Source organism: Sphaerodactylus townsendi, linkage group LG11 (assembly GCF_021028975.2).
Source record: "Sphaerodactylus townsendi isolate TG3544 linkage group LG11, MPM_Stown_v2.3, whole genome shotgun sequence".
Classification (NCBI taxonomy): domain Eukaryota; kingdom Metazoa; phylum Chordata; class Lepidosauria; order Squamata; family Sphaerodactylidae; genus Sphaerodactylus; species Sphaerodactylus townsendi.
Window position 1 is genome coordinate 30470844 of NC_059435.1, and position 23052 is coordinate 30493895.

Consider the following 23052-nt stretch of genomic DNA (forward strand, 5'->3'; position numbering starts at 1 on the left):
AAATTCTAAAAATGTATATATACCCCAGGGGATCAAAGATTGGCTGTGCCATCTGGGGTGGAGGGTCGGGGGGGGGGGGGAAGGAACAGGAAGCCATCTGTCACAGTTACACACCATTGTTTCATACATATTTGTAATTATTTTTCTGTTGTTTTTTCTGCTTCTATGATCAAGATCTTGCACAGCTCCTAGAGGTTCTGGCTTTTACTTTGTCTTTTATCTCTTGACCAATCAGACATTGGCTTGGATCTGCTGGAAGAATTTACAGAAGGTGCTGGTGTAAGAATCACGCAAAATCGTCTCTTTCACTCTATTCTGTTCACAGCTTGTAGAAAATGGATGAAAAGAGGCAATTTTACTTGATTCCCCATAGACATCACAACCCTGTGGTGCATTCTATTCATGAGGCTTTCACAATTCTCAGATAGGAGATTGGAATAAATGGTGAACTCTTTCTGTGAACTCTTCTGACAAATCCAACCCATTGAATTTCCAAGGGCAGCATACTAATCTGCAAATTGGATCCAGGGATACAAAGACTTCCACCGAGAGTGCAACCTCAGCAGCTCATCCCTCCCACAGGAACTGAAAACATCCCCTTCCTGAAATCCTACTTTGGGGAGAGTCACAAAAGCCCTTAGGCCAAAGTCTTTGTGTTTGTAGAAACACTGAGCTGGACCTACTTATTATCTTGTGTTCATAATTATTCTTCTCACAGGTGTAATGCTAAAATTGAAATCCATGGTCACTATTTGCTGAGCTACAGTGACTTTTATTTTTTAAATACTCATTTTAGGTCTATTAAAGAAAGAGAGAGTGGTTAAATTGATTTCCAATAATTTAATGAATATTCTGGCACCAAATACTTTGCTCTGGGATACAGGTGAAGGGGTTTGGGGGGGCGGGGCGGGGCGGGGGGAGATTAAAGTTAAACATTGGACAACACGCAGAAATTTCCCATTTAGTGACATAACTAAATTCCAGCTTAAAGTTGGGTTTAAAATATTTTATCACGCAAATCAGAGAGATTCAAACTATTAACAAGGTATATCAACAATTACCTTCCATTCTGATGGCCAGTTTATAGACTCATGGCTGTAGGCTATTGTCAAGGACCAAAAAAAAAAAAGTTTACACACCAACTGGAAGTAATTCCACATAGGGAAGATAAGAAACACTGAATGCAATCAAATGGACACTTAGGCACTGACATTAGCTGTAGTCCTTTTCAGTTTTCTAAAGACTACAGAATGATTGGACCAGCTTGTTCCTCTTAAAACCACTTGCTCAGGCAGAATCTCCCAAACAGGGTAGCTGTTTACGTACTACACAACAGCACGTCTGCAAAGGGTCCGAGGAGATTTTTGTTGAAAATGCAGCGAATCCACACCAGATAGTTCGTGAAGGGCTTGATGTTGTCTGAAAACGTATGATTCTGATGAGACAAGATGTAAGGCATGTACGTGTTCTCTCCTTGCTCCTGGATCCATACTTCATATTTCACCTCCCTGACTTTCAGGTATTTGAGGTTCCAAGGGATCTGCCAAGACACAGAGAGTTTTGCTTCAGTGGTTCCTTGGACTGAGGTCTGGCATTTGGCATCTCGGACTTTACCTGGATAGAGGCCACTAGCCCACTTCTGCCTCTTGGGCCCAGGCTTAGATTTCACAGTTTGCCTAATCACTTGGATAAGGGAAGCAATGTTAATTTTTGTGTCCTGGTAGATCCGGAAAAGCCACTCTGGGTTTCGGCAACAGAGATGCCGGGGAACTTCTGTGCTTTTCATGATGCGGTCTTGTTCTATTTTGTCTAAGTGAGCAATCCCACCTTGATCCCAGGGCCTGTCTGGATATGTCACAGTGTTCTGCTTTTCAGTGTTGCGCCAGGCAATGTATTGAAGATCCATGCCTGGGAGAGTAGACAGTGTTTTGTAAGGTGTATAATGTTCAGGGTTTATAGCATAAGGGAAAAGTTCTACGACAGTGGTTCCCCTTGGCAGAAAGAGAGACATCACTAGCTGGGCTCCATGCATGCTGATGAGCATGGATGCATTGCTGATCAAGCGGACAATATCAGAAAATGTATGATCTTCTAGGGAAACTGTAATGGTTTTCATCTGAAACTCTTGGGCAAGGGCCAAGATAAGCTCAGCCTCATTTAGAATTAGTCTGTTTATAGTTCGGCTGAACACTACAATATATTCCTCATGCGGTGTTCCTTCCAAGCTAATATTCAGCTTCTCCATCATGAACTTTGAAAACTGTCGGATCTCGTTGCCAGAGACCAGGATGTTGGCCTTTGGTCCCTGAGGCTGAACAAAGCCGTATTGATACCATGTTGTGATTTTTGATAGTCCAACGTATGACTTTGTAAAGCAAAGGAGCCGGCCGAGAGTTTTAAGCTGCTCTCTCAAGAGCGGCTGCTTGTTACTCAGCAGTTTGTACAGCTCAAAGTGTAGGCCTTCACCCCACCCTTCCATGAAAAACAACCGTGACTCCAGATCCAAATCTGGGAACTGCTGCATGGTGTAGAAGATCGGGAGGAGATCATCGTGAAAAACGTGCATCAAGTTGTCCGGGTTGAATCGATTCACAATCAGTGCCACATCAGGGACAAAAACGGGCTTTGGCATGAATTTCAGTGCGGCAGCCGGCAGCTCTACGAAGTTGAAATACTGAGTGTTGTGGTCCTCCACGGAGGACAGATCAAGAAGAGCAGGCTGGAACCTTCTAGAGCCCAAGTTGGGAAGCATGACAGAGTAATTGCTGTGGAAGAAGACAAACTCCTCCGCTTCTGTGGAATAACACAGCGACTCAAAACGACAGATTCGATCAGTGTGCATCCTGCCAGTGCACACCATTCGGGTGCCATCTTCCACCAGGGCCTGGAGTGCAGCATGGTAGTCAACACGGACCTGTGAGAGCTCCTGAGACTGGCGAGTGAGGACCAGCTCCTCTTCCAGCGCAGAGACGTGGTCTCGCAGCTTGATGTATTTCCAAAGCACTGCTGCAAGGACAGACACTAGCAAGGCATTGAGCACAGCTGCTATGTTCATTCTTGACCCAAATCCTAGCAAGACGGCAAGAAGAGAATGCAAAAGAAGAGGGGGGCATAATGAGTCCTCTTTGTCATGATGGAACCAAAGACCTAGGGGGGAAGACACAAAAAATCCAGAAAACAGTTAAAATACCACTTTTCATACTGTAGGTTTTCGTGAGTTTCTACTGGGTTCACAAGTTCCTCAGCAACAAGGGAAAGCATGCAGATAAAACTTTAAAATACCTTTGTGAACAGCTGCACAAAAACATGGACTCCTCTCTAATTTTAGCAGTGCCGCTTTCTGAACAAAAACAAAATGAAACACATGTCACACGGCAGACTGGTGTGCAGATGCCATGGATTCTTTGTTAGCCAATCTTCTCTCACTGCTCTGTCTTACAAAACCTGGGAAAGTTTTGGGGGGAGAAAGGTGCGTTAACAGCCGCACTTCCATTTCTCCAGCAATACTAATTAGCAGCTTCTTACCCCTTTCTAAAGGAACTCTGGTGAAAACCTTTCCACCAGCAGAGAGTGTTCTTATACCAGCAGAAGGCCCCTTGTGAAAGATGTTGCCTTTAGCAGAATGGATACAGGGGATTCAGCTTGCTGTTAGCAATGAAAAACAAATTGGGCACAGAAGAGTGAACAACCTCCAATGGAAAGGAACTATGCCAGAGGCAGGGTGCTAAAGAAAGCAATCCTTGGAAGTGAGATATTCTGAAATAGAAGGGCGGGGGGGGGGGGAGAAATTGTTCCCCCTTGCCAAAGTCTGGGATAGAATGTCTTCATATTAGGTATATATGCAGTGAAGCACTGCCGTCTTAAATTCTGCCCAGGAAATATACATTAGGGGAAGCAGCATTCGCTAGCCTTGTCACACACCCATTGTATGATTTCAGGTTTATATGAAAGACTTAACTATCAGGTTTTGGCATTTCTACAAGCTTTCATTATTTCATGTGTACGGCAGAAGGCTTATTCCATTCAGCCCTTACATCTGAACCTGCTGTAGCTTCAGATTCTTGCAGATTTCTGTTCAGCAGGCTTTTGCATTCTCATTAAATACCCACTGCACTACTAATCAGATGGCATACGTTTGAAACTAGGGCTACAGGGAAATACAGGAAGGAAATATCAATTGGGTCTCATTTTTGATGAAGTGAAGTCTTAAGGAGACAGCAATTATAAACTGATTTTGCAGTACAAGGAGACAGAGGGAAATCATACACTTTTTAGGTCAAAGAATTAATATCGATCCCTTTACATTTTAAACCACAAAGTTACTGTGACTCCAGTATCCTGGAGTCTTCTCCACTATTGATCTGCAGAAAGAAGTGTAAAGGAGGAATATAGTTGAAGGCACACAATTAATAGTAAGTTTTTTATATATATATATATATATATATATATATATATATATATATATATATATACACACACACACACACACACACACACACACACACACACACACACACACACACACATAATAATAGAATGCACATATATTATCTCCAGAAAATTACTGAACTTTAGTGAATCTAGCAAACCAATACAGTGTTAAAAATGTAAAATTAAAGAAAGGTGTTAAAAAGGGAAATTATATAAACTCACAATTATTTTCAAGCCTGTTTCTGTGTGTCTAACACAACAAGAGCACAAATAGTGCAATTTCCTTCTGCAATGATTTGAAGAAGGCGTGCATCATTCTCTTTGTCCCCGCTCCCTGTCACATAGCTTTAAAAATTAGCATTGACTTCCTAATCCAGCTTTGGTTATTTCACCATGGAAGTCTGGAATCTATGCAAGAAATTATCCTGAAGGACTTAAAACACTGGCTGCTTAACTGAGCAGAATGGTTAAAAACCTCCTCACAAACACATATAGATGCATAACGTGACAGCAGATAGTGAAAAGTGTGACCAGAGGCGTAGCAAGGGGGAAAAGCACCCGGTGCACTGGTGTGTCCTCCTCTCCATCCTGCCCCATCCTGCCCCATAATGCCCTTGCCCCCACCACACCCCCACAGGGATGCACGCAGTGGTGGGATTCAAATAATTTAACAACCAGTTCCGGTGGTGGGATTCAAATAATTTAACAATTTTAACAGCCGGTTCTGCTGAGGTGGTGCGAACCTGCTAAATTCCACCACTGGGTGCACGCCCGGTGCATCGCCACCACCTCCTGCTCCCGCCCCCTTGGAGCTATGAGTGTGACTCACAGAAGATCAAATTTCCCCCATCACTGGAACTCCAGACGTTATGATTCTTCTTTCTATCACCAGGGCAGAAGATGTTGCAGAAAAGCCAGGCCACTCAGTTTACCCCACTATAGCTCTCACTCACACATCCCACATCACAAAGCAGCTGAAGGGATGGGGGTGGGGGAGTCAGACAATCAGACTGAATGGCAGCCTAATACACACAGAAAAACAAGCCAACACCCCATGGGAGCTCCAGCCGACCAATCTAGCAGAACTGAAGAGTTTTCAGGTGTGAACAACCCAGTTAATAGACCACAACTGCAATTAACATTCACCAAGGAAATGTGTTAATTCCCAACAGCTACTGCTTCTTTTTACTGCAAAGAACTACCCGGATTTGTAGGTTAGGGTTTCAGCAGGTTAGGGTTTCAGCATACAGATAAAGGCACACCTGAAGTTGCTCTGGAAAAGGGGGGAAAAAAGCAAGATCCACAGAAGAAATGGGAGGCAGCAATTGCCTTGGCCTCTTCTCCTCCCCACTAGCCCAAGTGAGAGCTGACACAGGAGGAGTTTGTGTTCCATCAGGAAAATCAAAACTACCCCTGCTCCCCCTCAGAGCACGCTCTACCAGCCAGTGGTGGTGTCCTATTGCCGCTGTAAGCTCACCTCAATTTGTTCGTCTCCCAAAGATCAGCCTTGTGTGTAAGACAATGACTGCTGTATTCCCGCAAAGGGCATGGTGGCTGAAACAAATAGCCAGATGCCATTTTTGCTAAGCTCAAGTCTGTCTGGGAAACAAACAGGAAGCTTGGTATGGTTTAGAAGCAATGAAAAAGAGAGAAAGGAACACAGACGAGACTGGGATAAAAAAAAGAAGAAGGGTGGAAAAATAATTTCAAAACAGTGGCAAATCAAAAAGGATCAAGGGAAGTGGCTGAAAATGGTCTTTTCTACCATTCTCATGTTCTTCACAACAATAGCCCTGGACACATTTCTTTCAGAAGGGTTTTTTAATCTTCTTAGTGCAAAACATGTGTCTTCTCAGGCTTTCAACGTTCTATATATTACTTAGGGGTATCCAAATAAACAAATCCAGATAAGAGTATCCAAATAAACATAAAAGTGGTCCTCCAGCAACTCAATTAAACAGTCCAAAAAAAGGACACGGTTTAGCCCTCCTGGAATGATAAGTTCTAATTGCAAGGGAGGGGAGAGATGATACCCCTCAAAATTCCTTGCACATTAAAATCAAACACATCAGGGGGAAAGCTCTAGCCTTGTATTTGTAGTGACACACTAGATTTCCACATGCAGAATGTTTTGTTATTGTTTTTAACCATGGCTAAGCCAACATGCAATCCTCTCCCCCAAAGATCTCAGGAGGGATGAAGACCAACAAAAAGAAGAGTAACAAAAGGACAGAAATCTCAAAGAAACCCCAAAACATATCCTAGCATGTTTCAAGAACAGTCTCTCTTCACTCTCTAGTTGTTGCTCCCAAGAGGAATGTGCTGTATAATTTTCCTAACATATGTCTCCAAAATAGAGGTTCATTCCTTAGTGAGGCTGGTAAGCAATCTGAAGGCCAGAACCTCTTACTATTATAAACCACAGCTTTCACAAACAGTCATATAATGAAAGCACACACACCAACAGACTCATACATACCTGTATTAGGATTTAAAACATGCCGATTTCAATTTGTCTTCAGGATCTCAACACCCAACCTAGCATCATGCTCCTTGTATTACCTGCAAATGCTGTAAGTAAAGCCAATAAAGATAAATCAGGTACAGGAAATAGTTGTGTTTTTTTTCCAGCAACAGCGTTCCAAGATTTCAGGTCAGGGTCTTTCATATCACATTCTTCATGATCATTTTAACTGGATCGGTCAGGGATTGAGCCTGGGAACTCAGCCACTAAGCTACAGCTCAGTCATCACATTTCAGCAACACAACAATTCTGTAGGTGATGCTTTTGCTCTTTGTCACCTTGCAACATTGTGACCTTTTGCAAAGTTTATGTACAAAGGAACTGAACTTTCATAAGGCAGCTCCCATCTAATCTAATTCACACCTGCAAATGCAATGAATATTAAATCTTCTTTGTACAATTCTAGAATCTAAAACAGTGGCATGTCAACAAAACAGATAATACTTAAGAGTCCAAGAATACCTTGAGCATAAAATACTTATTGCACTTTTTGAACCATGAACACAAGGTGGACAAACCTACTTGCTGAACTTCTGTCTCAAACGTTTAAAGTTTTTATTCAAACGTAAAAAAGGCAAAAATATCTTATTGAAGCAATTTTTCTTGCACATACTACGGAGCACAAAGAAGTTTCCATCTGACAGAATGAGCAAGTAGTTACAATGCTTGCTATATATAGGGTGTAAAATTATTTACAAAAATAAATATTTTAGCTTTCTAAACTGACATACTGGTAATTTAACACAGTCACTTGTGACTAAGTCCTAAATGCTACAGCTAAAATATACCCGTGTATGGAAGTTTCCCCACATTCCTCTCCATTCTTATAGCCCCTCCAAGGCCTGGAAGCATCATTCGTGGGTTTACGGGATTCATAAGGGGCCACCATGAGAATGAGAGGGCTAGAGCAAGGATGGCTCAGGGAATGAAACTGACCCCTATCCTCAGTGGCACTTGTGGGGGAGAATGGAAAAGCAATTCTATCCCTTGTCGAATCTCTCTAACCCATACAGCTGTTCTTCCACTTGAGTCCCGTGTCCTTGGGAAGCAACCTTTCAGGCAGCTGCAGGAATAGAGAACACCGAAAACATGAGCATTCTGTCCACAAGAGGATACTGTCTGTTGTTCCTGATTATGTGTTCTGTTATGTAAGGTGGACTGCAGTGTTTTCCACATGGAAAACATGGACATGTGAGATTTTGCTGTAGCTGCTGATACTGCACAGTGGTAATGGCGCTTCCACACAGCAGGTTAACTCATATTTTCCCTACACAAATCCCTCAGTATCTCCTCCTGCCACTACAGGGCTTTGATTTGGTTTGTTTGTTTGTTTTTTTAAAGGCAATTGAGAGTTATAATTAAAACAGTCGACTAGATTCTCTGACTTAATTTTTAAATGTCTCTAATCTGCTTCATTTTGGAGATATAAAGAAAAAGGCATATTTCTACAAAGAAAGCAGCTAGAGCCTTTAATTTTTAAACATAAAAGCTGGGTCTGGTAGGTTTTCCGGGCTGTGTGGCTGTGGTCTGGTGGATCTTGTTCTGTGATACACCTCTGAAGATGCCAGCCACAGATGCAGGCAAAACGTTAGGAACAAGATCTACCAGACCATGGCCACACAGCCCAGAAAACCCACCAGAACCAGTTGAATCTGACCGTGAAAGTCTTTGACAATACATAAAAGCTGGGGATTTATATAACCTGATAGATGGTTGTAACTCTGTAATGGTACATCAACTGCTATTTTTTAACACCCTCCCCTTGGTGGCAGAGGAAATGGTGGGTGTGGAGGACTGAAGCTAGAAGAAGAAGAAGGAGGAAGAGGAGGAAGAGGAGGAAGAGTTTGGATTTATATCCCCCCTTTCTCTCCTGTAGGAGTCTTAAGGGGCTTACAATCTCCTTGCCCTTCCCCCCTCACAACAAACACCCTGTGAGGTAGGTGGGGCTGAGAGAGCTCCGAGAAGCTGTGACTAGCCCAAGGTCACCCAGCTGGCGTGTGTGAGAGTGCACAGGCTAATTTGAATTCCCCAGATAAGCCTCCACAGCTCAAGTGGCAGAGCAGGAAATCAAACATGGTTCCAGATTAGAATGCACCTGCTCTTAACCACTACGCCACTGCTGCTAGGAAAATGATGCTGATGTGGGTGGAACTAGGGAGATCCATTCACATGGATGCCATTCTGGCTTTGCAGAGTCCCAAAAAAGGTAAGTAAAGCTGACAGGTAAGCCATATATCATAAAGGAAGATCTTCCTGGTAACAATGACAGAATTCAAAGAAGACGGGGACTTCTGGATAAACTGCTGTTTATTTGTATATATGTCACTGAAGTTGGTTGTGGTTCTTACATTTGCATTTGTTTGTCTTGCTGGGGTGTTGTGACATGTATGCTAGCTCCCATTTCACATTAAATGTTTGTTTTTTGCATTAGCCTTGGTGTAGTAGGTTTTATTTAGGCTGACTCTGACTTTGCAGTCATAGAACAACAGCTATGAATGGGGAAAAAATTATTTCCTGCAAACCAACAACTCTAGTGCATTTGTTGTGCTAAAATAAAGCCCTCAGGCTAGCAAAAACAGTAACTCTCCATGGCACAGATGTGGGAGGTTTTCTCTATTAACATGAGAGCTAGACCCCTACAGTATGTATGAGAACCCCATAATCTCTGTACAATCTGAGCCAGGCACATTTCAAGATCTACATACAAATGCTCTAAAACTGAATGGTTAAAGGCCTTTTCACTATTGTGAGTACTCACAAATAAAGAATAGCTGGATCTCTGGCACTATCCTATTCAAAAACCTTCAATTGAGTAGTTGTTAAATGTATGAAAGACAAGGGGACTCAAAGGATGCCATCCACTGAGAATTCCCCTACCTCTATGTCTATCTTCAATCAAGAACCATCATCAGACAGCTGTGCTTAAAGCTGTCTGATGAATTAACTTTTTCTTGGACTACACACTCACGTGTGACCGTGTATTTGCCCACGTCCAATTCAGCTAGGCCGTAAAACACATACTCCAGTGAGCAAGAAAGTTATACCACCTGAACAGACTCCAATTTCAAGCTCAAGAAAAGCAAAGACAGGTCAAGTTGCTAAAATGAATTGGAAGGAAGGGGGGCCGTTGAACTGGAAAGACCATAAATTTCTTGCTGCTTGCATTCACAGTCTGAGCAATAAAGCACCTTCCACCTCTAAGAGATGCAATCACTCAATAATAAAGCAAGAGTGATTATTTATTTATTAGCTTAGATGAGTCATTAAATGGGCTCTGCTCACTGTTTCTTGGATATGATACTTTCCAAAGCAATATAGAAAAAAGGACAATGGTCAATATCCATGTTTTTTTCCTGCAAACCTATGTACAAGCAGCCCAAGAGCTCCATCTGCATACAGACTCACCTTCATTCCTGTCAACAGGTAGCTAGTAGACATCATAGGCTATACCAGGGATCCCAAAATGGGTTGAGCACACAGGCACTTAGGGAATTTTGAGAAAGAGTACAGGCTCTCAGACAAAATGGCTGCCCAAGGGATGTGGCCAATGACAAAACAAGAAGGGTGGGGGGGCGGATGGTCCACACAATATTGGGTAGTTCCAAACCAGGCATCTCCCAATTATTAACATAACTGCTTCTACCAGGGTTCTCTCAACAGAGGCAAAGGTGATTCCTCCTGGGCTCTTTTGAAGTATCCCCTGCTGTACTGAAGAGTTGGGGGAAGAGACACTCTTTGGTTTTAATTTCCACAGAAAGGGAGGGATTTTCTCTCTCTACAGCCACAGCGAAAGGTGGCCAATCCCAGAGGTATAAGGAAATCTATGTCTTTGACTGTGTAAAAGGCACCCGGCTGTGACAGGCCTGTCTGGGATGAGCAAAGAGTGTTGCTGGCCAGTTACTGACCCAATGTTTTCAGTTTTTAATTGATCCATTCAGGATTCTCTGTTTCTATTCCCTTCAGATTGTATGCCCAAGATATAACCAACACCAGGAAAACACAACAGTTGGCAGACTTCTGGTGTAACTGAAGAACAAGGTATTTGGGAAGAAAAACTGCAGACAGGTAACCCATATGTGATATTTTAATTGGTTTTATGTTATGGAATTATTATGTACTGTAAACTGCCCAGAGCCCTTTGGGGGTGGGTGGTATAAGAAATTGAATGAATGAATGAATGAATGAATGAATGAATGAATGAATGAATGAATGAATGAATGAATGAATGAATGAATGAATGAATGAATGAATCAGCCCCTGCACACTCTTTTTGCCTATAAAATGGAACCTTCATTTCCACACTTTCCACATACCGAAGGAGTTCCACATTTTAAACACATGTAACTACTGTCCTGACATATAGCGGTCCTTGAAGAACTGGTAGCGATTAAGAACCAAAGCTAGCGTGCAGACACAGCAACCCAGGGGGCGGGCTGAGAACTTCACTTTAAATGCAACTGTGACAACCTGACAAGTCTGCTGCTGACAGGCAAGAGGGAGAAGGTTGTATAAAGTGTTATTTCCCCACTTTAATGTGAACCTTTGCACACAATGAAATGAGCTCAATAGATACCCTTGGAGCAGGCTGCTCAAGTCTATTAGGTGTCATATGCAACAATTTACAGTTCCACAGCTAGCAAGGACCTTTTCACACCTTCTGACAGCCAGAAAATTGCAGGGTAGGGCTACTGAAAGCATGTTTATTCATCAGGGCAGGAACCATAAAGCCAAGCATATCTGAAAGGCTTCTTGTTTTATTTGCTTAGCTTTATTCATCATTAAAGCCACTGGGATGAAAGCGGAGATGAAACTGACAAAGTCAGGGGGGACATATTACCTTAAGCGGTTTGGAGAACATAGCGAGACATCAATAACAACGCTGCAGGTGGTTTGTGCTAGTGAAGAGACTTCCCTCCTCCACCGCCCCAGATTTGATTTTCTAATGTAGTCACATCACTATCAAGCCACCAACCTTCTTTTCCAGTGAAAAGGTCCTGATGTTAAATGCAAGCTTAAGACAGGGCTGCATTTTGCTTATTAAAATCATCCCATACCTAAGATCTTTGGCCTAGCCCCAAAAGGCTAATTGGAAGAACTGTATATAGTGCTGTGGAATGGTGTTTGCTGACTCTTCGCTGCATAATATAACACTTCTAAAAAATACATTTTAAAAATCCCCACAAAGTCTCCTTTTTAAAACCACAACAACAACACAGGCTATTAGGATTTTGGAGACATTTTGAATTGTAAAAACGTTCTTTAAAAAGAAATAGGATTATAGACATTTTCAGTCCATTACATTTACCACACATAAGGAGAGTAGGCACTATACACACCCTCCTGGTATAACTGCAATTTTGTCTAACAGTGGCAACACATGCATATATATAGCCTCACTGTATGTGTTGCAAGCTGTTCCCTTATACAGGGCAAAACCAAGTGGCTGAAAAAGGCTAACATAGAATAGGCAACTGGCAGCTCAAGGTTCAATCCAGCCCACATTTGTACCTTGTATGCATGATAAAGAAAACATGTGAAATGATTTCTTTGACACACAATCACAGAACTCAGTCCCACACTGAGGGAAGCATCCCTCCTCCCTCCAGAGTCCTATTTTTTGAACTGGGTGTCTTATGACAAACATATGAACAAGAACCAGAGCTGGTGCTAGATAAGGTGTATGTCTTGCTTTGCAGGAGGATGCTGCAAATTAGGGGGGGGGGAATCTATTTTTGCCCTTTAGAACTATACTCTGTTCACAACACGGCCCCTTTTAAAAGTCAGTCACCAATTAGGGATATAAAATGGACTTAATTATAAACCATTGGTATTCTGGTAGTTATTTAAAGGTTTTCTTGGAACTGTCCTCTTCCACTCTTGACTCAAACTGTTAGCTACTGCACTATATCAACTGCATTTCAAACCCTACCCTGGCATTTGTTTCACAATAGCCTGTTTGAACAGTGGAGGTCTAGTGCTACAAAGAATAGCTGCCAGCCTTTAAAGTTATCAGAGATTTGTTAAACAGAAAATGCCCACATACATATTCACAGCACACCAACAGTATGGGCAAGGGTTCCAAAAGAAAAACATAAACATACAGTTCCTCTATCCCTCTTTCTGTACATGCCCTAAGTCTGTGGTGGCGAACCTTTGGCACTCCAGATGTTATGGACTGCAATTCCCATCAGCCCCTGCCAGCATGGCCAATTGGCAGGGATTGCTGGCAGGGGCTGATGGGAATTGTAGTCCATAACATCTGGAGTGCCAAAGGTTCGTCACCACTGCCCTAAGTGATATTATTCTATGGCATACTTACCTTAGAAGTTACAAGGGTTCTAAAAGAGTCTCATTACTTTGGAGTCTTTATTCAGGTCTGCAGTCCCCTACAATGGCAATGGTCACCTTCAGCAGGAATCCAGGTGAATGCTCCATATGTGAATGCACCATCATTGATGGTGAACCTTTTCGAGATGGAGTGCCCAAATTGCAACCCCAAACCCACTTATTTATCGCAAAGTGCCAACACGGCAATTTAACCTGAATGCTGAGGTTTTAGTTTAGGAAAAACGGCGTGCGTTACTCAGAAGTAAGCTTGGTGGTAGTCGGTGGCTTTGCTTTGAATCAACCGTGCAACTCTTCCAACCTAGGAGGGTTACTCAGAAGCAAGGCCCATTGCCAGCAACTGAGCTTACTCCCAGGTAAAGGATCACGCTTTATTTTGCATGAAAATCAGTGGGGTTTAACAGCACAACAGGGTTACCTACACTGCTTCCCCAAAACTAGGTCTTAGGTTTAATGCTAATAATCGAACCCAGTGGCCCAGGCCAGCCTAGATGTGGGGGGGGGGGGCACTCTGCTTGCGAGTGCCCACAGAGAGGGCTCTGAGTGCCACCTCTGGCACCCATGCCATAGGTTTGCCACCACTGGTCTAGATGGAAGCAGCAAAAAAAGGAGAGCTTTCCATGTGTGCCAAAGGGGATTATTATCTCTCTCTGCTCATCCCTTCTGTGGGGGTCAATGAAAATCTTTTCTGAAGCTTACAGAAAACTGTTTTGGAGGTCTTTCTAGCACCCTAAGTCTTTCAAATCTTCTTTGCCCACTCTGTGTCAGCTTTTGAGCAGAAGGTGTGAGCTGACCACTTCATTGTCTCTGGCCAGGCCTGCCATTAGCATTTCTAAAAGCTGACAAAATAAAGCTAGAGAGCAATTGATTCCCATGCCCCCAACCTCCTCTCTGCCAAGAGACAGAAAAACTTTTAAACGTATGGTATAGGTTTTGTGCAGTCCAAAGCTCCAAAGTAAAATATATTTCCCCATAGTTTCACAATTTGTCTTCAGTACTCCTCTGAATTACCCAATTTTTCCATTAGAAAAATAGAAAAAAATGTCTGTAGTCAGCCTTCCTATCTCATTGAGTGTAGAAAGATCTGGCCAGCCATTATTAAGATTTGCTCAATTGAAGGGCGTGTGCAAGCAAAAAGAAGCAGGCAGGACTGGTTAGAAGAATAGGCAGGAACAAATCACTTTGCACAATTTAATTTTAATCATGAAATACAATGGCCAGCTAGCTCCAATGTGGAAGGGTATAGTCCCAACACAAAGAAGAGACCTACAGAGAAGTGACCCAGTCAAGCACTGCCAGCTTTGATACTATTATTCTAATCATTTTGATCCAATCAAGGCGCAAGAGAGAACCTTACTCTCTTATCTTGCCAAACAAAAGAACCCCCAAGGATCTCAGCATGGAAGTTGATGTGTCTTATTCCCAAAGTTGACATCATTCTTGCTCTTAACCCTTTCCATTTTGCTGTCTTTATATGGAAAGCTTCTTGCTGTAAAAAACAACAACCCTCTGGGACACTACCCCCCTCAAAAGACTCATCTCTCACTTCAGTTGGACTTTTAACTGCCTTTCTCTCTGGCCCCTTCCGCACACACAAAATAATGCATTTTCAAACCACTTTCACAACTGTTTGCAAGTGAATTTTGCCATTCCGCACAGCTTCAAAGAGCACTGAAAGCAGTTTGAAAGTGCATTATTCTGCATGTGTGGAATGAGCCTCTGTCTGGGAAAACCCAAACTGCTGTACTGTTATCTAGGAGCTGCTTCTAATCCTTCCAATTTGCTTTAAAATCTAAATTGTCGCTCTGAATCACTTGTTCTGAGCCATATGCCTGGATCTCCCCTGGATTACTGTCTGTATTGCCTCCAGGCAAGCTCTTCAGGAACTCCAAACCTGTGGATCTGAGCAAGTATGAGGTCAATTGGATCGCTGAATACCTGAATGCTTACAAGTCACCCCAGATGACATCTTCATAAAGCACAGGGACATAATATCTCTCTCACTGCTGTGCCTTCATCTCCTTTCACCCGCTGCAATCTTCCATTTTCTAAAGTTTACATTGTACAGTGGTGCAATGTGGCATGTAGACAATGGGAGTGCAAAGAGGTCTTTGTGGGTTTCTTACAGGGCAGAATTATACCTTTTCATAGCCGCTGAATACTGAGTGCTGCACTGATAGTATTTTATGGCAACAGACTTATTTTGATTATGTACTTGTACCCCTGATTATTCCAGTATCTTGCCTCCATTTTGTCACTAGCTGTTCTTGCTGAAATCAAACAGTTTTCCATCACTGCAATAAAAGGAGGATAAGGAGGACTGGTAAGCAACTGGGTTTTCCTTAGCCAGTGTGTGGTTCCCCCTTCAGATTGTCCTTCTTCACAAGAGGTACAAGGAGGGAGGTATTCCATTTGGCCTAACCTCTTACAGCAGCCATATGGGGGTTGGCTCCATATCTTGTGGCAACCTCTCAAAACTCTACCCACAGGCTTGAAAAGGCTGAGAACCCCTGGGCTACAGTGCCAGATTAGAGAGAGGTCCAGAATCAAATCCCCATGCAAGTCTGAAGATAACCACGCAACTTTGGTTCAACAACCTTCTCCCAGCCTATTCTAAGGTTGCCACGAGGATAAAGCAGAAGAGAAGAGAACCATGTTTGCTTCTTTTGAGCGCCACGGAGGATTAAAATTATTTATCATTTAATTATTTAATTCATTTATGCCATGTCTTTCTCCCCAATGCGGAACCAAACTGGCTTACATCATTTTGATCTTTTCCATCTCATCTCACAACAACCCTGTGAGGTACGTAAGGCTGAGCGAGTGCAACCGGCCCAAGGCACGCAGTGAGCTTCCACGGCACTAAGATCTAAAACCAGACAGCCTCAAAAGTACATTCGACAGTTTTATGTGATGATAGATAATCCAATTAAACTTAGAGGCTTGCCTTGATTCTAGCACTGAATTCAACAAGGACTACTGATCTGCATTTCACAGCCCCACTCACCCTTCAGTTTGTATGCAAGACGGTCAATAGCAGTTGAAAACCCGGGTGCCCCGCAGACTCACATATACTCAGCTGCGCCAGATAATCTTACAGATAAGAAAGAAAGGACAGCAGTGTAGTCTTGGCCACCTATTAACTCCCTGCTCTCTGCAAGAACATGAGTAATAGCCTGAAGCAAAAAGAACAAAGCCAGTAATAAGCAATATTCAAAGTCGAGAGCCTTTAACCAAGTGAGAGAATAAGGGCAGAAGAGCCAACCTGCAAAAAATCTTTGCAGATTTTCTGTATGAACTTTAGTCATGCAACAGTGCCATAACTACTTCAAAGCAACTTATGAGTGACAGCCACTGAAATGTTTCTAATAAAGGGCAGATCTGGAAGCAGCCTGTTGCCAGTACACTGTTGGTTCCAGTGACCTATTTCAACCCAGGCAGTCTTTCTTCTCAGGAGGAGAGAAAATTCACCTTTATGTATCCAGCCTTCCACGTTGCCTCTTCTCCTCCCCTGTTCCTCACCCACAGTGACAGATAATAGAAGAAAATGCTGGGATTCTTCTAAATGGGGAGGACATCAGAAAACTCTTGGCTGAACACAGAGGTGTCAGAGAAGATACAGGTCTCACTGAGGAGGGTCTACTGAAGTGACTCATATGAGGAACACCGTAGGCCACCCTTTGAAATAACTGCCCTCCAAAGGTTATGTTTGCACACTCCCGAACTTCATACCCATAAGACAACTAGCTATGAAAGAGATGCTATGCATCAGATTCATAAAATGCCGCTTACATTGCAGTCATGACACATTTTCTGTCTCTTTGTGCTCGCTGACAGACTTCCACTTTAGCCTGTGTAACCAAAGCTCCTGATGGCAGCTTGCATAGCAAGGAGTCAAACCAAGCTGCAGGGGCTGATTCTTGCAAACTGTTATCCATGGCTGAAGACATCCTTTCATGGAAGACCTTCAGGCCCCCTTCGAGTACTATGAATTCATTGCATTAAACCCAGAAACAGAAGTACAGATTTCTGACAAGGGAAATGACAGCAGGTGGGAGAGGGGAAGAGATGACAGGACCAGAGAGTGAATGGGCAGGAGCAACCATAGCTGATATCTGCCATTGTGTCAGAAATTAAAAGCCATAACAGAAATTAAAAGCCCATGACCATGCCATTGTGTCAGAAATTAAAAGCCCATCACCCACCCTGCCAAACAAGACTCTATGAGAGCCAGGAAGGTGCTGGAATTAGTGTTTGGTGGCAACTGGAGAGACTGAGATTCAATTCTCCATTCTGTTGCCAAGTTCACTGGATGTCCTTGGGCTTCTAAATCCACTCTAATGGCAGTGCTGGAGGAACAGCAGGTCTAGAAAGGTTCATAATAAACAAATACCTTACAGGGTTCTTGTGGAAATGGGGAAAAGAGTAACTACAAATGGCATCCTGAGCTCCTCATACAAACAGCATGAGAAAAAGGTAAAGGCCTGTTCTAGTCTTACTATTCCCCCTCTCTGCAGTGAAGATAGAAAAGGACCAACAAAGGACCTTCACAATCTCAAATTAGCAATTTGTGCATATTGCAGGAACCAGACATATACCGGATATACATTCAGAAATGCAGCAAAAATCCATCCATGAACATGACCTACATGGACTTATTTCAGTGTTGTATTATTTTGAATATGAATACAATCCTGGCAAAACTAAGCCCTTGTTAAATCCCACTGCTTTTAATAGGAGAGGTTTAAGTATTTACTAACCTCCCCACCGAAATCAAACAGGCTTAAAAGTGCTCAACACTTCTCTAGTAAATGGAAGCGGGGAGGGGGGGGATATCCTCAAAAGATTTTTAAAAATTTCACTGGCTTGATATTTAACCTCCCTGTGCAAGTGACACACGGAAATTTTCAGTACAGAAACAGGTTACTTGTGTATTCATTATCCCAACACAGACACATAGCCTCCCTATGAACTACCAGTATTAAAAGCTAAAAAAAGCATTCAGCATTTTTACTTGGTTCAGGAAGAGTTCAGCTGTCACCAATAATATACTTCCCTGCTGAAATATTACATACCTGAGAGAGAGATAGAGAGGGGGAAAGCACACAGGAAAACATCAGCAAGTATCTTTTGAAAGGATAAGTCAAAACATTTTTGTAGCACAATGAAATAGTGTCTGCATCTCCTGAGAGAAGCAAAGATGTGTCCATCCAAATTCAGTGATATGTCAAATGCCACCCAAAACAGTTTGGTACTGCTGGGAAGATGCAGATGTACCTCCCGTGGACTCTCTCCTTTCCAGATGTGCAGGGCAAGGGGAGAGGAATTTCAAAAGGTCTTCCAACAGCCTGTACTGGTCACCATAAAGGAAAGCTTGCATGAAGGCAACGGCAGGTTCCCCTTACTAAAAAAGTAATGTGTGTATTATACAGACACTCTGGGGATCCTGTAATGAGTCAACCCCCCGCCCCCCGCCTCCAACTCCCAAATATTGAAAATCTTCTCTGCCTCGGGTTTAGACAAGAAAAAAAAAGTCTTCCATCCAGGAAGGCTGCTGGTTTACATTTGTTACTCATCTTTCTTCTTCATTCTGGTTGCATGCTGACCATTATTGGCTCAAACCACTGAGTAAAGCAGCCATGAACCAATAGAAATCTATCTGCCCATCACATTTTCATCCAACTCTTGAGAAGAGGGATTCACTAACTGAGATTTGTGGTTGAATGGGAATGTAATCACAAGTTGGACTCACTGCAATATCATTCAAAACTTAACTCTCCAGATAAAATAAATATTACTTAACCAGACAGTCAGACCCATTCAGTCTTTTCTCATTATGCTGGTTGCACAGTTCCCAGCCATGCCCACTCTACAAAAAGATTCAAACCATAGGCCTCTGTCAGAAAATAAGATTTTTTTTAATGTCATCCCTGTAGAGAACAGTTGTTCGCAAGTGTTTTGAACATATGACATACTGTGTAAAGCCATGTGAGATTCTAGATAAAGAGAGAAAAGATTTATGCTAGAATTCTTAGACAGCTACAGGTTATGGTCAAGTACAAACTAAAATCCCAATCTTCCTCCTCTGCACCCACCTTCCTCAGAAGAAATTCATAAGATTTAAATAAGATAAGCCAAACCTATGATCTGAAGCATATTTGCCTAGAACTAAATTATGTAATGTTCAGACAGTAGGACTAATTTTCAGGTAATGCAAGACTGCAGACTTAATTCTGGATCTTACTATGAAAGGTTTCTGTTCACAAAGATGATTGCCTCAGTCTACATCTAACAACGGTAAGCTGCATTTGACAAAATAACTGGTTTCCATGACTCAGCCAGCAACATTCCTGTTCTACTCAGCCATGTTAAAATTCTATATTAGTACACCATGCATTTTGGATACCACTGTCTAAAGATGACTTTCACCAACTGGAGAACAGAATGGTGACTATTCAAGATTTCACCCCTCCCACAGTGTTCATGTCTGTATCTAAGAAAGTGCAAGAAGAAATGGAAATCTAGCCCACTGATGCATTGCAATCCTTTCACAAAAGCAATAAAAACAGCAATTTATGTGTATTTCATTATGTTACAGCGGTGCTATGAAAAAATGAACAGATTATCTATTTTTCACCATCTCTGTTATTGTTTTGGTTTCTGACCTTGCCTCATGAAAAAGAGATCAATACAATCAATTTAACATTCATTGTTTGGGTTATTGCAGGAATGGCAGGTGACTGTTAATTCATTTTCAAAACAGCTGTTGGGACTGGGTTCACTCCTCCCAGACGAGCACCTTCAGAAAAGATTCTTGGGAACAAAGAGGGCTAAGGAAAAACAGCTCACTGACTGCCGATCAGCCCATCAGCAGGCATTTCATACATGAAGCAACCTCACAGTTCTGTGTGAGAAACACATTCACAGTCTAATGATCAGCCCCATTATAGAACAATCTGCAAACCACACTTTTTGAGAGAGCTCTGCACGCCTTAAAAACTCTGGTCCCATTCAGAAGTCATGACAAAACTCTCTAACTGTTAGTGACAAGCATGGGTGTTTGCCGTGCTTCCATTACCACCTCACTCTTTCCCGCACATACAACACAAAACCAAGAACTTCCTAAAGCTCCAATATACTGTGTGATATTTGAGTGCAGGTGCCTCAGGAAAACAGACTTTGTTCCCCACACACTGAGAGGAATGTGATGAATTTGCTTGGGTGAACAGAAATAAACTGTGTCCATATCCATCAGCAGCACAGAGTTATGCCGAGATGTCTGAATGCAGCCCAAGATTTCAGGACATAACAGTCTTGAATAAGTATTTCAGAATTTCACACAACCCCCCCCCCTCCCCAATTTGTTTTCCGTTTTGGATTGAGTAAATTCAAGCAAGCTGAGTAGCAGTACAATCCTAAGAAAACTTTCCTGGGAGTAAATGCTACCAAGCAGACCAAAGTAGGACTCTAAACAGACTTCCTCAGGATTATTCTCTGAGCATCTTTACAATATGCATTATTCAACATAGAGAGAGATTGATAGTGAGTTCACATTAAGGAAAGTTGGACTGTACAGCACCAAGGTTCAGTATTTGCCAGTCTCATTGGTGCTGGAGGATTAGGCAGAAAACAGTCACAAAAATAGTTTGCAGATTTGGCATAGAATCCACAAAAAACCACAATCATTGGGCCAAGTTGTAACAGTGGGTTTCACAAGATCAGTGCTGTCCAAGAAGTACACACAGCCCTGAGCTCCTTCACATACACTATTCAGATGCTAAATGCTATTAGCTCCTGGCATGAATCACATCAGAAAATGATCAGCATACTTATCTGCATTCATAAGCTAAGAAATCGGAGATGAGCAGCCAACAGCAGTGAGTCTACATCAATATATAGGCCAAGCACATGCCAGGGGAAATGCTTGAATCTGCTTAATGTTTCCAAGGGTATCACATTCTGTAACTTCAAGGAATGATTGCAAATATAAAAAAACACCAAACAGAAGGGACAGACAGACTCTTCATACCACCTTACATCACTCCTGCCATTATACTTCCATGATGAAATATGGTACCTCCAGTGGAGGTTTTAGGTTGCAAGTCTTTAAGTGACAATATATTTATAGACGAACATTCACTGGTGAAACAGACCTGCCTACTCAACCTTCACTGACTGCTAACTGAAGACACAAATATCAGAAGCACTATACAGATTACCAACTGCTAGGGGAAGGGATGGAAGGTGTGTACGCTCATTAGTTCAGGGAGCCATACAGAATTGTAGATTAAGAAGCTCCCAAGCAGTAATTATGGGCTAAAGAAAAATCTTGGTTCTATTTTAATCACTTTCTCCTCACACCTGTGATGCAGAGTGTCCAACCTAGACTGTATTTTATCTCATTTAAGGCTGGCATGTTACACTCAGCTAACAGAACAGCACTTGCTGTTTGTGTTGGAGGAATAAAACATCAGCAAAAAAAGGAGGGGTCCAAAACAAGTGTAAGATTCCATACTGTAATCCCCCCCAGGCCCTCCCCCCCCCCCACTTCACAATGCTGAATGTTGACATCTTCTCTAATGCCTAAATGTTGACATCTTCTCTAACGGGATAAAGCTCCCTGGGTGCCTTGTTCTCTTTCTTTCCTTTTCTTAAGCTATCATGAAGTTCAAAAGGAGGGAAAAATTACAGTTCATCACTCAACCTCTAAAACTTATTCCAGCCTCACATTTGATAGGATGAGCTCCCTTTTCTTATTTACTCTTCTCAACCAGAAGGTGCTCCACCTCTCTCCTGGACAGGTGGTTTCATTAGGAGTAGCACTACCACCTGCGCAAACTATTCAACACCGAGAGGAAGCTCTCCAAGTGCGGCTTTGCAGTCCCCCCTTTTCCCGGCTGCGCCAAAAGGCCGGTCAAAAACACAACAGCGGGGGACTTAGCAAAGGGGGGGGGGTGTTCTGCTCCTCGGCACGCCTGGGCTACGGACAGCATCCTGCAGAAGCGACAGCGCTGGTTTCGTGCCGTCCACTAACGAGGTGCCCACCCCGTCCCTGCAGCACCCTCTGCTGGCCAGACAGCGACGCGACTCTCACCTCCTTCTGCTGCTGCTACCGCCACTACCGCGGCTGCTGAGGTCGCTGACGGTTCCTCCGACACTGCAGCAATTCCTGTCGCTGCTGCTGCTGCTCTTCCCCAGCTGCTGTTTTCCGCCACCCGGGACTCCGCCCACCAGCGGCAACGCACAACTTTGCCTGGCACGAAGGCGCTTGCAACCGAGCCAGCCACAAAGTCCTCTGTTAGTCGCTGGAAGGGACTTCTCCCAGCTGCCCTCCCTGACGCAGCAGCAGCAATAGCAGCAGCAGCGCCCCGGCTTTCTTGCTAGATTTCTCTGGTTCTCAGCCAGTCTTTTTACTCCAGCGCTGCTCCCAGACAGGACACCCCACTTGCTCATGCTCAGTCCCGGCATGGTCGGGAGATCTTTTTTGCCAACCGCCAAGGTGCATGCTGGGAGCTGTAGTAAGTCTCGCTTCGTCCCCAAATGGAGTAAAGCGGAGGCGGGGGCAAGGCTCTCAGGGTTGAACATTTCTTTTCCGGGAAGAATTTGAACCAAGGGTGCAGCCCTGGAAACTGTTTCCAGTCGTGGCAGAGCACAACCCTGGAACACAGGATATAAAATAATGTTAAGGAAGCAGGAGTCACTGAAAACAGGGCAAAGCTTGCTCTCCTTTCTCTATGGTTCCTGAATTAGAG

General features: G+C 43.0%; 1 protein-coding gene across 4 annotated transcripts; it reads right to left on the bottom strand.

The window, feature by feature from the left end:
- Nucleotides 1-825: 825 nt before the first annotated feature.
- POMGNT2 (protein O-linked mannose N-acetylglucosaminyltransferase 2 (beta 1,4-)) lies at nt 826-22778 on the bottom strand. 4 transcript variants are annotated; one of them, XM_048511768.1, is made up of 4 exons: nt 22395-22778; nt 6911-7002; nt 3283-3340; nt 826-3147 (listed from the first exon to the last, which is right to left on the bottom strand). In XM_048511768.1, the coding sequence occupies exon 4, from the start codon at nt 3053-3055 to the stop codon at nt 1319-1321; it is 1737 nt and encodes a 578-aa protein (XP_048367725.1). In that variant the 5' UTR covers nt 3056-3147; nt 3283-3340; nt 6911-7002; nt 22395-22778; the 3' UTR covers nt 826-1318. The 4 variants fall into 4 exon arrangements, with proteins under 4 accessions (XP_048367725.1, XP_048367724.1, XP_048367726.1 ...); XM_048511767.1 differs by lacking the exon at nt 3283-3340; XM_048511769.1 differs by lacking the exons at nt 3283-3340; nt 22395-22778 and adding an exon at nt 13312-13361.
- Nucleotides 22779-23052: the final 274 nt, after the last annotated feature.

Excerpts from the sequence above, each read along its gene's own strand:
- POMGNT2 (XM_048511770.1), bottom strand. The coding sequence starts at position 3,055 with ATGAACATAGCAGCTGTGCTCAATGCCTTGCTAGTGTCTGTCCTTGCA.